Genomic DNA, 14,011 nt, shown 5'->3' with positions numbered 1-14,011 from the left:
AACAAAATTGTGTCTCTTATTTTACGGCCGAGGCATTTCAGGACACATTTTGTTATTTAGCGGTGGTAGTGGAAGCTTGTGGGCTCAAATCTACCAATCTCCAATATGGCAGTGGGGACCAAAGATGACACGGAGACATATAGCGTGACCTACAGATTTTTACAATAGAATCGTCGCCCTGTAGGTTATAAAATGGTTACCTCGCTGACGACATAGATTCCCGCAAGAATCCGTCGTTAATGGCGAAGGGCCTGTAGTGACTGACTCCTGTTTCTGCAGTTTTACTTTAGTACACAAATTGTGATCCGCTCTGTCCAGTTACATATCTACAGAGCTGGATTTATCTAAAGGCAGAATAAGCCTGTGCCTGTGGGCCGCCTTGGGGAAGGGCTTAGAAATATCCTAAGCAGTGTGTCTTCATATATATAAACTTGTATTTGTGTTAATTAGAAGGCCTCCCAGGGAGGGACAAGGGGAAGTCTGCAGAGGGTGGCAGATGTGAGAAGTTGGAGTCTAAGGCACCAGGTAACCTGTGCCTACAGGCTCCTGAAATGCATGTCCATGTTGAGTAGTTAAATAGAAAAAGGATTATATTGGGATTCAAGTCTTTATATGCTGCACCATATGATCCAGTGGTATGAGAATTTAATCCTGGAACAGTTGTCTCCTAAGTAAGGAGGGTTGTATCACCTGGCATAGGCAACAGCGCCACACAAACTGTGCTCCATTGATATTTCCATTTGTGTTTGATTTGTCAGCCATGTCCAATTGTGAGTTGAACTTCAGTGATACATGTTTCAGATAGACTGGCAAGTCTACCCCATTTTCGGGATGTTGTCCCATTTAGCGATGGCTGAGGATCACACCCACCTAAGGATGGGAGAGTGGTTTTCTAATTGTTAACCCACAAAACCAAGCAGCCATCAACATTAATTCATGGCCACATGGTTTTGCGATACGGGGTATGTTCACTGTGTGACATGTCACACAGACTTGGGGTGCATTCACACGACCGTAGTTCTGGGTCTGCATCCGTTCGGCAATTTTGCATATGGGTGCGGACCCATTCCTTTCATCCATAGTTCTATTCCACTGTCCCACGATAAAGATAGAGAATGTCTTATTCTTGTCCGCAATCGCTGTCAAGAATAGACATTTCATTCATAGGGCCGACAATGTACGTTCCGCAAAATGCGCAACGCACATGTCTGGTATCCATGTTTTGCGGATTCGCAATTTGCATGTGATTGTGGCCTTAGTTGAATATTCCACAGTGATATCTGCCTACAATGCACACTATTGCGTTCCGTGGGAATTTGTAACCGGAGTTCTCATGCTCGCAGATTTTTCCGCCACGGGTTTGAATTCTGCGTTGCAGGGGATTTCAGAAGTGACATCTTGGTTCTTGCCACAGAAACCGCAGTAGGTGGCCAAACGCAGATTAGCCCCATTGAATTGATCAAACAGAACTGCAACATGCCAAATACTTGGCAGTAATCATGTGCACCTACCCAGTATTTATTAGTCAAGTTAAGAACCTTATGCACTGCATGTGGATGAGGTTTCTGACCGTACCCTTATTATATCTACTTTCGGATACTATTCATCAGTTCAGACTGAAATAAAGTAAAATCTCTCCTTTTGTCTAGTGGTAAGAGGCCCCCATACACATTAGTGTATTTCAGCCGAACCTGAAATTATTATTTTTTGTTTATGGGAAGCTCCCAACTCTGTCGGGGAGATGAGGTTTTTTTCCCCTGCGAGATAAGCTGCCACCATCGGAGCAATGAGGAGGAGACAGAGTCTTTCTCTGTGGGCGACTCCTTCTCCCCTGGCTGTAGAGCTGTCCAATCGCAGCAGAGAGCGTCACAGCCAGGGAGAAAAAAAACTCACCTTCTCCCTGTTTGTGGCGCTCTTCGCTGCGATTGGACAGCGCTACAGCCAGGGGACAGGGAGTCGCCCACAGAGAAAGACTCTGTCTCCTCCTCATTGCTCCGATGCTAAAATTAGTATACCAGGTGGGAGAATACAACGGGGGCCACAGCAGGCGAACGGAGTGGCGCCCAGGAATCTATTTTTCACATTTTTACCGGTCTGTGCATGCGCAGACCGGAAGGACGCATCCGGCATTCCGGTATTTTGAATGCCAGATTTGGCACTAATACATTCCTATGGGAAGAAAATGCTGGATCCGGCATTCAGGCAAGTCTTTAGTTTTTTTTTTTTTTGTGGCCGGAGATAAAACCGTAGCATGCTGCGGTTTTATCTTTTGCCTGATCAGTCAAAACGACTCAACTGAAGACATCCTGATGCATCCTGAACGGATTACTCTCCATTCAGAATGCATGGGGATAAAACTGATCACTTCTTTCCGGTATAGAGCCCCTGTGACGGAACTCTATTCCGGAAAAGAAAAACGCTAATGTGAAAGTACCCTTAGCAACCATCAGTGAAAAACAAATTGCATCTGCACTTAATTGAATATAGAACATGCTGCGATTTTCACACAACACACAAGTAGGGTTTAATACATTACAAATACAGGCGGCAGAAACACATTGCCGACACCCGACGTCTGACAGGGCGCTGCGTCTGCAGCAATTAACCTCTCAGGTGCCGCAGCTCCCTGTCATAGGTCAGGTGTCGGCAATGTGTTTCTGCCGCCTGTATTTGTAATGTATATTAAACGTTAGTTATCATTGGTTGCGCAGTGCACCCACCAGTTTTAAAATCATTGGTTGCGCAGTGCACCCACCAGTTTTAAAATCATTGGTTGCGCAGTGCACCCACCAGTTTTAAAATCATTGGTTGCGCAGTGCACCCACCAGTTTTAAAATCATTGGTTGCGCAGCGCACCCACCAGTTTTAAAATCATTGGTTGCGCAGTGCACCCCCCAGTATTAAAATCATTGGTGGCGCAGTGCACCCCCCAGTATTAAAATCATTGGTGGCGCAGTGCGCCCCCACCCCCCAGTATTAAAATCAATTATGGCAGTGGCCACAGGGTCCCCTCACTTCCTCCTATTGGTGGCAGTGGCAGCTTCTGATCGAAGCCGTGTAATCCTGGGGCTCCGATCGGTTACCATGGCAGCCAGGATGCTACTAAAGCCCTGGCTGCCATGGTCAGCTCCCTGCTGCTGTGTGCACAGGGCAGCAGGGAGAGTGTAAGATCCTATTCACACTAATAGAGATCTATCAGGGTGAATAGGACAAGGGATTAAAAGATCACAGGTTCTAGCCCCTAAGGGGGAAAATGGTTGTTAAATAAAAAGTTTTAAAAAAAAAACGCCAAAATAATAAGTATAAGGTCTCATGCACACGGCCGTTGTTTTGGTCCGCATCCAAGCCGCCGTTTTAGCAGCTCGGATGCGGACCCATTCACTTCAATGGGGCCGCAAAAGATGCGGACAGCACTCCGTGTGCTGTCCGTATCCGTTGCTCCGTTCCTTGGCCCCACTAAAAAAAATATTAAATGTCCTATTCTTGTCCGCGCTTTGCGGACAAGAATAGGCATTTATATTAAAGGCTTTCCGTGCCGTTCCGCAATTTTCAGAACGCGCACGGACGCCAACCGTGTTTTGCGGACCGCAAAACACACCACGGTCATGTGCATGAGGCCTAAATCACCCCCTTTCCCAATTTTACATATAAAATATATAAGCAATAAATAAACATATTACATATCGCCACGTCTGAAAAGTTCAAACTATTAAAATATAAAAAATCTACTATGCGGTGAACGCCGTAAAATAAAACATGCGTTTCGCAAATTTATTTATTTTTTTGTCACCTTGTTCCCCCAAAAAATAGGATCGGACTGTTTGATTATGTGCAGGACGTTCCATAAAATGTGGAATGCACACGCCTTTTTTGGGCGGTTTTTATATATTTTTTTTGCATGGTATCGAGGATCGCAATATTTTTTTTATGGTATTGAAACAACCCTACACACAAGTGATGCGTGAAAAACAACGCTCATGTACACAGACACATTGACATTGTTTTAAAAGTTTTTTTTCTAAAGTATTACTATACACAGGCTGAACATGGATTTCATAAAAAAAAAAAAGTTATACATTTCAGAAGATGGTATGGTAACAGTTGAGGGTGTGTAGATCACACAGTCCTTAGTGTTAGGTCCGACTGTTTTGTATCAAACTGTATTCGAGACTATGGTGGGTTACAAAAGTTTTCCAGTGTCTCCCAGTCCTCAAACTACTCCGACACCTGATGCATTTAGGATCTCCTTTTGATTTTGCACAGATGACTTGAAGCGGTTATCCAGTGGGGAAACCTTTTTTCTCGCTGGTATCATTGGGGGACACAGGACCGTGGGTATAGCTTGCTGCTGCCACTAGGAGGCGACACTAGGCTGAAAAGTGATAACTCCTCCCCTGCAGGCTATACCCCCTCCAGCCTGGAGAGAGCATATCAGTTTTTAGCTTAGTGTCGTAGGAGGCAGACCTCCCTGCTTAGCAGGGTGGCTCTTTTACGATTTTTGTTTTTATTTTATTTTATTTTTAGGTTAAGGGGCACAGATTCGCATGCGTCTCTGTCCCCCTGGGAGGCTGGCCGGTGTTGCCTTTCCACCGCCCTGCCTCCCCAAGAAGACAAAGTGGACCAGGGCAGCCTAGCTCCCCTGCTTCCCGCCAGCAAGAGGGCCACCTCCTCCCCAGCCCTTCTCTACATGGACCCCTGATGCCTGGTGCCAGCGGTCGTGGGGTGGCCCTGCTGGTACAAGACTATGGGTGAAGAACACAGATGAAGTCTGGTGAGTTTTACTGTCCCTCCCTGTCCCCCTCACATGGCCCCTTCTTGAGGGGGTGAGGAATCCTCCACCCATCGCCCAGCTCACCTCAGTAGAAAGGGTTAATCCCTTTCCACGGCCGCGGCATCTTACTTTCACCCCTTCCCGACTACAAACAGGCGCCTTCTGCGCCCTATTCCGGTGACCCCGCTCTCCGACCGACCGGGTGGGCTTCCCGGTCGGCCAAGCGACGCACCTTCTCGGCGGCTCCCTTTTCAGGAGTCCACTAAGCCGTCCCGGGAGAGCAGGCAGAACGGATTCCCTACTCGGCCGGACGCCGCAAAATTTATGCCCCGGCTTTATTTGGGCCTACCGTTTTATTTCTTTCTGATTTCTTCGGCCACGCATATTTACTCCTCCGATGGGCTTACGTGGTCAGCGGACTCAGGTGACCGCATTCCGGACATCGATCCAGGTTCGCTATGTACTGACTAGCGGTGAGTCCCGGTCGGCCGGCGTGATAATTTAGTCCCCGGCTTTGCGGCCTTCTAGGCCGGAACTTCCTCCCTCATTTCAGGCCCCTGCTTTCTATAGATTCTGTCTGCAGGCACAATGTGCCTTTATATTGCAGTATACAGCCCTTCTCCATATCGGGCTAGGTCCTCATAAAAAATTAGTAAAAAAAAAAAAAAAAAAAATTTTTTTTTAAAATTGTGCGCATGCAGATCCTGCTCTCCTCAGCCCACAAGTTCCAATGGAGTACGTATGAGGGATCCCAATCCGCCACCTGAGGCCGTTTGGTTGATTATGCTCCAACTGCGCATATCCAGTGGAGTACATCTGAGAGATTCCCATTCCGCCCTCCGGGCCGTTTGGTTGATAATACTCCAACTGCAAAAATCCAGTGGAGTACATCTGGAGGATCCCAATCCGCCCTCTGAGGCCGTTTGGTTGATTATGCTCCAACTGCGCATATCCAGTGGAGTACATCTGAGAGATTCCCATTCCGCCCTCCGGGCCGTTTGGTTGATAATGCTCCAACTGCATAGATCCAGTGGGGTACATCTGGAGGATCCCAATCCGCCCTCTGAGGCCGTTTGGTTGATTATGCTCCAACTGCATAGATCCAGTGGGGTACATCTGGAGGATCCCAATCCGCTCTCTGGGGCCGTTTGGTTGATAATGCTCCAACTTCGTAAATCCAGTGGGTACATCCGAAGGGTCCCCAATCCGCCCTCCGGGCCGTTTGGTTGATGATGCTCCAACTGCATAAATCCAGTGGGGTACATCTGGAGGATCCCGATCCGCCCTCTGAGACCGGTTGGTTAATGGTGCTACTACTGCGCAAATATCCGACTGCGCAAATCCAGTTGTGGACAACTGAAACTTCCCATCCACCCTCCGGGGGCGTCTGTTTGAGTTTCTACCCTGCGCAACTCAGCGGGGGACCTCTGGAAGTTCCCAATCCACCCTCCTGGGTCGTTTGGTTACTACAGCACCGTCTGTGCATTCGGTAAGCAGACCTTTAGTTCCATTCCACCTCCGGGTAGTTTGGTTCTTATTTCAACACCGCCGCAACCTGCAACAGCCATGGCTAGAGGCTGAGAAGTGGAACTGCGCACGAGCGGGCCGAGGCAGGACAGTTATTCGGTCCCTAGATTACGTCCGTGTTAACCGGTTCTGGTGTATGCATTAACCCCTTCCTTAGGCACTATTTACACTTCTACTAGATACAGTGCTTAATTTGGGTTTTACCTCCTTCCTGAGGTGGACTGACCTCACTAGCATTGGCCTCAATGCCGGCAAGGTGTCCCTCTTTCTGTGAGTGGCGGAATTGAAGTTCCACTGGGCTCAGTATTGTCAGCATACATTAACCGTCTGTTAGGTGGCATGATGGCATTCTCACTGCTGTCGCAGTGTTTACGTACGCATTACACCCTTCTGGGGGGGGGGATGATGACACCTCCCACAGAGTACAGAACTCGTTAATATGCAAGTTCCTGCTAGGTGCGTTACCCCCTTCGATGGGTGATGTATTGCATGACCTCGGGGTACAGTACTTACTGGATATGTTACTCCCGATCGTAGGTAAAGCGTTTGCACTGCCACTGGGTGCAGTGTTTGCCGTCGGTTTTTCCCCCTCCATTGAGTGGGTACTTACACTTCCGTAGCTTGCGGTTCTGACTATCGCTACCCCCTTCCCTACCGGGGGTTTGCGCTTCCGTTGGTTGCTATTCCACCTCCCATTTGCCATCACATACTTCCTATGGCAGTTCCCTCTACAAACGATCCAGTAACGGGGGAATCGCTATGCATCTTTGCATGCTGTATTTCAGCTACGCCACGACTCTAGATGCCTTGGTTCCCTTCACAGGTGGTCCGTGGCAACAGTCGGTACCGCTGGTGCCTGATATTCTCCATCTAGTGGCATATGGATACTGCCACTGGAGACTATGGATACCCCCATTTTGTATCCCTCTTTTCTTCATGCACCCTTTGGAGACACAAGAATGTGGCCTTTGTGCTCTCAGGGGAGTCACCCACTCTTATGTGTCCTAGAGACTCCCCATCCCCATGAGCCTCCACCGTTCAGGTCAGTCACACTGCACAGGGTACTGTGATCAAGATCCAGCAAGCAGAGTATTCCACCGACTCCGGATGCTGAGTCCACCACTCATCCTTATCTAGATGAGGGCGTTATGCTGGCAATCTGCAGTGGCTACTACAACGGCTTCTCCTTCGCAGGGTAGTCTTCACGCTAGGGCCAGATGCTCCTAATCGCTGTAGCGAGACAGCCCCCCCTCAGGTAGGGGTTCTACCCTGGTACTAATTCGGCAGTTGCTCCTGTTCAGCGCCCTTGTCAGGTGGAGGGGTTAGGGTTGGCTCTACTGACTGGGCCAGCTTGATACCAGAACTTCTCCTGGATGTTCTCAGGCCGTCCCCTCATGTCCACGCTGGCGGAGCATACGGTAGCCCCTACCGCACGAGGGGTGTTTGAGTCTCCGCTACATGCGAAGGCTCCTTCTGCACAGTTCTTTCGTCAGGCAGCGGATTCCTCTACCTTGAGAATCAGTGACCTCTACGGTGTGGTCTACTCCTCGGCTGGAGTATGGCGTGTGCATTACTCTTGGGGCTTCCCTGGTAGGGCCTCCCCTTCTGGCGGTGTGTCGCATCTCCACTAGACGCTGTGGAGCCCCCGTCTCACATGGGAATGGGCTTTAGTTCTGGCCTCTTTCTGGTTTTCTACCAATAAGGGTACGTGGCTCTGACAACTGTTGTCCTTCTGCCACATCCAATCCATATCCATATGTTTGAGAAAGGCTCTTGATGTGAGCCGTAACGCGTCAGAGTATTGTATGTGACCAAAAAAGACATCATCTTTTGTTGAAGGCTATAGTGAGTGCCGGTCTTTCTTCATTATTGTTGGCTATTGTCCTTCTGTCGTAGGCTCGGGTGTGGCGATGGTGTAATTACAATGGCTGATCGGCACCTACCTTTTGAGTGTGTTCTACTGGGTAGATCAGTCCCTACGGCACTCGTCTGCTCTAGATTGCCGTTCTAAGCGGGACCTGGATCTAGTAGTCATACTGTGTCGCCAGTGGTGCTACCTCTCTTCAGATGTCAGTGATATCACCTCAAGTCAATGGTGGTTGTTCTTTCACTGCTCATTCCGGGGGTGGACTGAGAGTCTTCCCAAGACGGGTAGAGCGGGTGTATGTTACGACGTCCCCTGTTAGTAGGAGTTTCGTTCCTGGTACGGATCACACGTTTCCTTTCCGGTCTCCCCTCGTGGTGGATAACTGATCTCCTTATCCTCCTGTCTAGCTGACCAGTAGCCATGGGTTGTACGACTCTGGGAGCCCATCCCTATTTATTTATTTATTTTTTTCGGGCCCAGGGTTCCTCGGGTATGGTGAAGGCGTTGGACGTTGTGGTCGAACTTCACCCGGCAAGAGTATTTCTCTCATCTTTGTTCCACTCGTCTGCCTTTCCAGGCAGCGTTACTGTTTTGTTGAAATATGGTCAGTGACGGGGCTCCCATCACTGGCGGTGCTCACATTGGCTTTTATTTTACTTACTTTTCCCATGTGGTATTGATACTTTGGCCGGCAGTGGGGCACGCCTGGCTCAGGCGTTTTTTTCCTAGTGATTCTCAGGCAGCTTCTCTTACTAGAGATCTCACCACCAGCCTCTCTGGCTATGGGGGCGTTGGTCTACCAATATTCCGCTCCCTAGGGGCTGTTCTCTGGACCAGAGGTGAATCCTAAGGACTTGGCTTTTTAGTTCTGCTTCCACAGCTGCGGCCAGGAGCCAGCTGTTTGGTGGCATTGTTTATTATTTTTTTCTCTGAATTGTTACGCCTTCTTGTACGTACTTTTTTTCTTTAAGTATGAACATAGGGCGGTGTTCCGTCCAAGGTCCTCTTTTTTCGCAGAAGGTGGTCGCCTTTCCACGCCTCACAGACATGGGTTTCTCTTCTTTCTCCCTTGTAGTACACGGACCGAGCTCTCAATCAGCCATGTGATTTGGCCTCTGGGTTTGCTTGTCCTTGTCTGGCGCCTACAGCCCTAAGGACTTCTACCAATTCTTATCCTGGGGTCCTTGTCAAGGCTGACGGCCTCCAAAGGATGTTTTCCGGATAGATCCGTTCAACAGTTGCTCGGGCATTCCGCCCTCGGGTGGGCAACGCCCAGCTGAGTCTTGGCCCACCCGACCAGCGGTCGGCGATTCTCGGGTCCATCTCCTCGTGCAGTAGCTTCCAGAGTGGAAGGCAGTGTCTTGGTCTTCCGGGCACACGTTCGTCAAGTCTTACCGGGTGCCTTCCTAGGCACCGGCGGATACTGTTCCAGGCAGCAAATTCTTGCAGGCGACAGTGAGTTACGCATCCTCAAGGACGTTTTTTTCTCCAGGGGCATGTGATTTTTTTCCCTCCCCGTGGACTGCTTTAGGACGTCCCACGGTCCTGTGTCCCCCAATGATACCAGCGAGAAAACGAGATTTTTGTGAAACTCACCTGTAAAATCTCTTTCTCGCGTGGTTCATTGGGGGACACAGCTCCCACCCAGTGATTTCTGTTTGCCGTGATTGTTGGCGGTTGTGGAGCCACTATGGCCCCAGTTCTGGTTTGATCCGACTGGCATTGGTCAGTTGTTGGTTGTTTACCGTATGGTTATTTTCTCCTACTCCTATTGCTTGGGCACAAACTGATATGCTCTCTCCAGGCTGGAGGGGGTATAGCCTGCAGGGGAGGAGTTATCACTTTTCAGCCTAGTGTCGCCTCCTAGTGGCAGCAGCAAGCTATACCCACGGTCCTGTGTCCCCCAATGAACCACGCGAGAAAGAGATTTTACAGGTGAGTTTCACAAAAATCTCGTTTTTCCTCAAAGGTTTCGGAGGGCTTTACCACTGGGTCTCCACCTCAGGGTCCTGTCTTGACAAACAGGAAATGCTCGCTCAACCAATCACTGGCTGCAGCAGTCACTAACTCACCTATTGATTGGCTGAGCAGCCATTTCCTGCATGTCCAGATGGGATCAGGAAGCAGAGACCTGCGTGGACCTGGTAAGAGTTTGAACAGGGGATTGATAATGTAGTATTGCATCTGTTACGTTTTTTTAACCCTCTCTAAGGCTATTGGGGGGAAAAAAAAAACTGGACAACCCCTTTAATTTCATTAAATCCGTAATTAACAAGTTTTCTCTTCGAGAACACCTCAAAACATGGCCTGTTGGGACATCCCATGATCACGGCAGCTGATTAAGGCCTGATGCCTAGGACATTCTCTCCCTGCTGACGTCATGTCATATGGTGGTGATTGGCTGCTGCAGCCACATGACAGTTCAGGGAGGTCACACCATTGCGCAGAAGGCTGGGGACCTGTGGGGTGTAACTGCATCAGCTCACAAAGATCATCATATTACATATTTTTAACCATTTGGTTGCTAATCCAGAAATATGCCCCCCCACCACCCCTTTTAGGATTGTTTCCAACAAAAGAGGTTCACCAATTTCCACAAAGGACCTTAAATGTCTAAACCATTTGCAAAATGTTTCACTTTGATGCATTTTTGCATTGTGTTGGCATGATTTTGGAGAAATATAGTGTTGTGGCAAACCGACATTTCTGATGTGATGCGGTGTCCTAGTTTTTCTGTAATTGAGTGAGCCTCTCGGGAGGTCAGGACACAGACGCATGCTAAAGTGCGTTTCTCATAATGGCCTCGTATTTATACACAGACCGACACAATAGAAACCGTATTGTACACAAGCTTTCAGTTTCTAGGTTTGGTTTCAGATGAGAAAAATAATGGTCAGCCCAGGGGGAGTAGGGGCCCACTGCGGAATTTGTACTCTTGCCTTCCAAGGCTAAATCCCCCTCTTGTGTAAGCGCAGGTTAAACATAGATACAAGATGAATATGTGCAGAAAATGGACGCCTTTATGCTTTCCCTCACAATAGTTAGAAGAGTGGATGGTGTTATGGTAGCCAGTCTCTTAGCCCTCGTCTGTATGTATTTTGCTGTCCACAAAACGCGGATCCACTAAGCACGACGGACATCCGCGTGGCTTCAATGTTGCATCCATTTGTTTGTTTTTCTTTTTGAGGACCCATTGACTTTAATGGGTCCGTGGTCCGCTTTTTGCAGCCAGTTATGGAACATATTCTATTTTTTGGCGGAAAGCACACTCTTCTGCACTCCGCTTCCCGCTGCAGGAAATGTCTGGGATTGCATCTCAGCCAATCAGTGGGCAAGGCGTGTTATCTGTGCAGCCAATGATTGGCGTGTCCTACAGGAAGTGGAACGCAGCAGTGACTTGGCACTGGTTGAATTGCAGCAGTGAGGGGTCAGCCAGGTGAATAGTTCCTTTATTTTTTATTTGTATTTTTTTACTATTTGCATGTCAGGCCCAAGCAGTTTTTATTGTGCCTGAATCCCCATTTTCCAGGGGATAAAAGATCTGTGTAAATACGGCTTATATAATGTAAAAAATACGGGATAATCCTCTGCGTTTTCAGCCAAAATAAGTGATGTACCATTAATTTTGTCAGCGGTTCCTTTGTGCACTGATGCGTGTGAACAGTGTTGTGGAAACCCCACTCACATACATGGGATGCGGAATCCACACCGACATCTGTGTGAAATGTGAACATACCTTACAAGGTCGTAGGTCGTCTTCTCCTTTGAGGTCACTTTGTGGTAAAGGTTTCCTAGATGACGTGCTGGAAATCACCCGAGGCACAAACTACTGTGCTTTTGTGTTTTATTTATTAAGATGATCAACAGAAACAATATTTTCTGTTACATATAATGAGAAAAAAAAGAGATCTGTGCAGGAAGAACCTCTGAACGCCGGGCACTATATGAACAGGGCATATTAGTAATGCTTTATTTCACACCACTTTTTTTTGTCCTAGGTAACTGATTTAAATGGTGTTCTCCTCATTTTGTTTACTTACCCTTTTTAGCATATTCAGTAGAGTTGAGCGAACCTGCCCTTTGGCAGGTTCAAGTTCAGATTCGGGTTTTAAGTGAATGGAATCCATAACCTAATTCAATGCCGGCATGCCAATCGGAAAGGCTTTAGAGGCATTAGTTTTGCATGTCGTCATAATACAAGTGTATGGCCAGCAGAACAGAAGCCTCGGGAATAGCCATACATTTGTATTATGTGGCATGCGGCATTGAATTACATGATGGATTCCATGAGAACGGAATCTGTTACGTAATTTACTTAAACCCCAAACTTGAACCTGCCAAAAGGCAGGTTCGCACAACTCTAATATTTAGTTTTTTGGTAATGATTTTTATATACATTTACTTATATAATGTTTGGTAATATTGATTGATTTTAAGGTGATGGCCTTTTTCCAAGAATGCCCATGGTAAATGGAATGTTACCACCTAACGCACACCTACAACGGAATCCACTTGTGCCACGCGCTGGACTTGGTGCTTTCCCTCCATTAACGCAGCCACCATATGCAGATAACAGGTACTGTTATTGTTGACATTGTATAAAAAGATGTTTGTCGCATAGTAGTCCACTTTTTGTCCCCGATGCCTTGAGTTGAAGGCCTTGGGAAAGCAGAATACAACGCCGTTGTCACTCATAGGAGCAAAAGGTCAGACTTGTCGAAATCCGACATGACTATATTGCTCTGACATTTATCTAATGAGCGTGTGCCTGGCTTCACACCTCCCTCAGTTTCCTTTTCTTTTTTTTTTTTCTTTTTTTTTTATTACTTGCCTTGAAAGTATAGTCACCAGTTTAGTTCCAAGCATTTGTTACACCTACAACATAATCCACGTTTGCTATGCTTTGAGGGTACTATATGATTTCTAATGTCACGGCATGTTGACATACACTTGATATATTCCGAATACAATATCATAAAAATGTCCGTGTCCTTTCCGTACCAGGGATAAGAACCCATTGTATCATGGCATGCTGAACGACCCTAGCAATGTCTGGCCAACGCAAGCGCCTGTGATGGAACCAGAGGGAGATACCATGTCCAATGCACAGAGGAGTACGCTAAAATGGGAGAAAGAAGAAGCACTTGGTGAAATGGCCACTGTTGCCCCAGTTTTATATACAAATGTTAACTTTCCAAACTTGAAGGATGAGTTTCCAGGTAAAGTCCCTCAGACTTTCCTATTGTGAGTTTTTATCGACATGTTAAGTTACCTTATGGCTTGTCATATATTGTTGTTTTGTTTTTTTTTTTTTCACTAGATTGGTCCACAAGAGTAAAACAGATTGCAAAACTCTGGAGAAAAGCCAGTTCACAAGAAAGGGCACCATATGTGGTAAGCGTTCTTCTGCGTTTGGATTTTATTTTATTTTTTTGTGCGTCTGTGTGGGCTTCATCTTTACACCCCAACAAAGGTCTAAGATGGATATAATGGGGATGTTATTTAAAGGGGACCTGTTAGAAGCGTACTGCCACCAGTGCCTGACTGTGCTGCTCTTCTACTTTCTAAAGGTGTACTTAGTGGCCCAAGCAGATCCATAATTTTCACAAGTGCATGCAAATAACGTGTTTGCAGTCAGTGAGATGGAGACAAGTAAAACTGTCTGCGCCCTAATCCTGCCCCGGGAAAATACACCCTGCTTCTCAGCACACATTCAGTATTTTGCTCATACTTGTGATGACATCCCCTGTCCCTGGGGACATCAGTCAGTACAGATTGGGCGAGGTTAAATCATGCACAGATGACTTATCTCCTGAGCGTGTCCACCTCCTTAACTGCAAAGGGGT

The 14,011-nt window shown here is 47.5% G+C and overlaps 1 protein-coding gene across 8 annotated transcripts in view; it reads left to right on the top strand.

Annotated features, from left to right (window-relative positions):
• Positions 1-14,011, top strand: part of KMT2C (lysine methyltransferase 2C) — a 200,245-nt gene that overhangs the window by 138,236 nt on the left and 47,998 nt on the right. For all 8 annotated transcript variants that reach the window (XM_044292878.1, XM_044292880.1, XM_044292876.1 and 5 more), the window contains 3 exons: positions 12,603-12,741; positions 13,170-13,384; positions 13,486-13,559. In XM_044292878.1, coding sequence (XP_044148813.1) covers positions 12,603-12,741; positions 13,170-13,384; positions 13,486-13,559 — 428 coding nt within the window. The remainder of the gene's footprint in view (positions 1-12,602; positions 12,742-13,169; positions 13,385-13,485; positions 13,560-14,011) is intronic.

The sequence above is a fragment of the Bufo gargarizans genome, chromosome 5 (genome assembly GCF_014858855.1).
Source record: "Bufo gargarizans isolate SCDJY-AF-19 chromosome 5, ASM1485885v1, whole genome shotgun sequence".
Lineage (NCBI taxonomy): Eukaryota > Metazoa > Chordata > Amphibia > Anura > Bufonidae > Bufo > Bufo gargarizans.
This window is presented reverse-complemented; position numbering and strand designations above follow the sequence as displayed.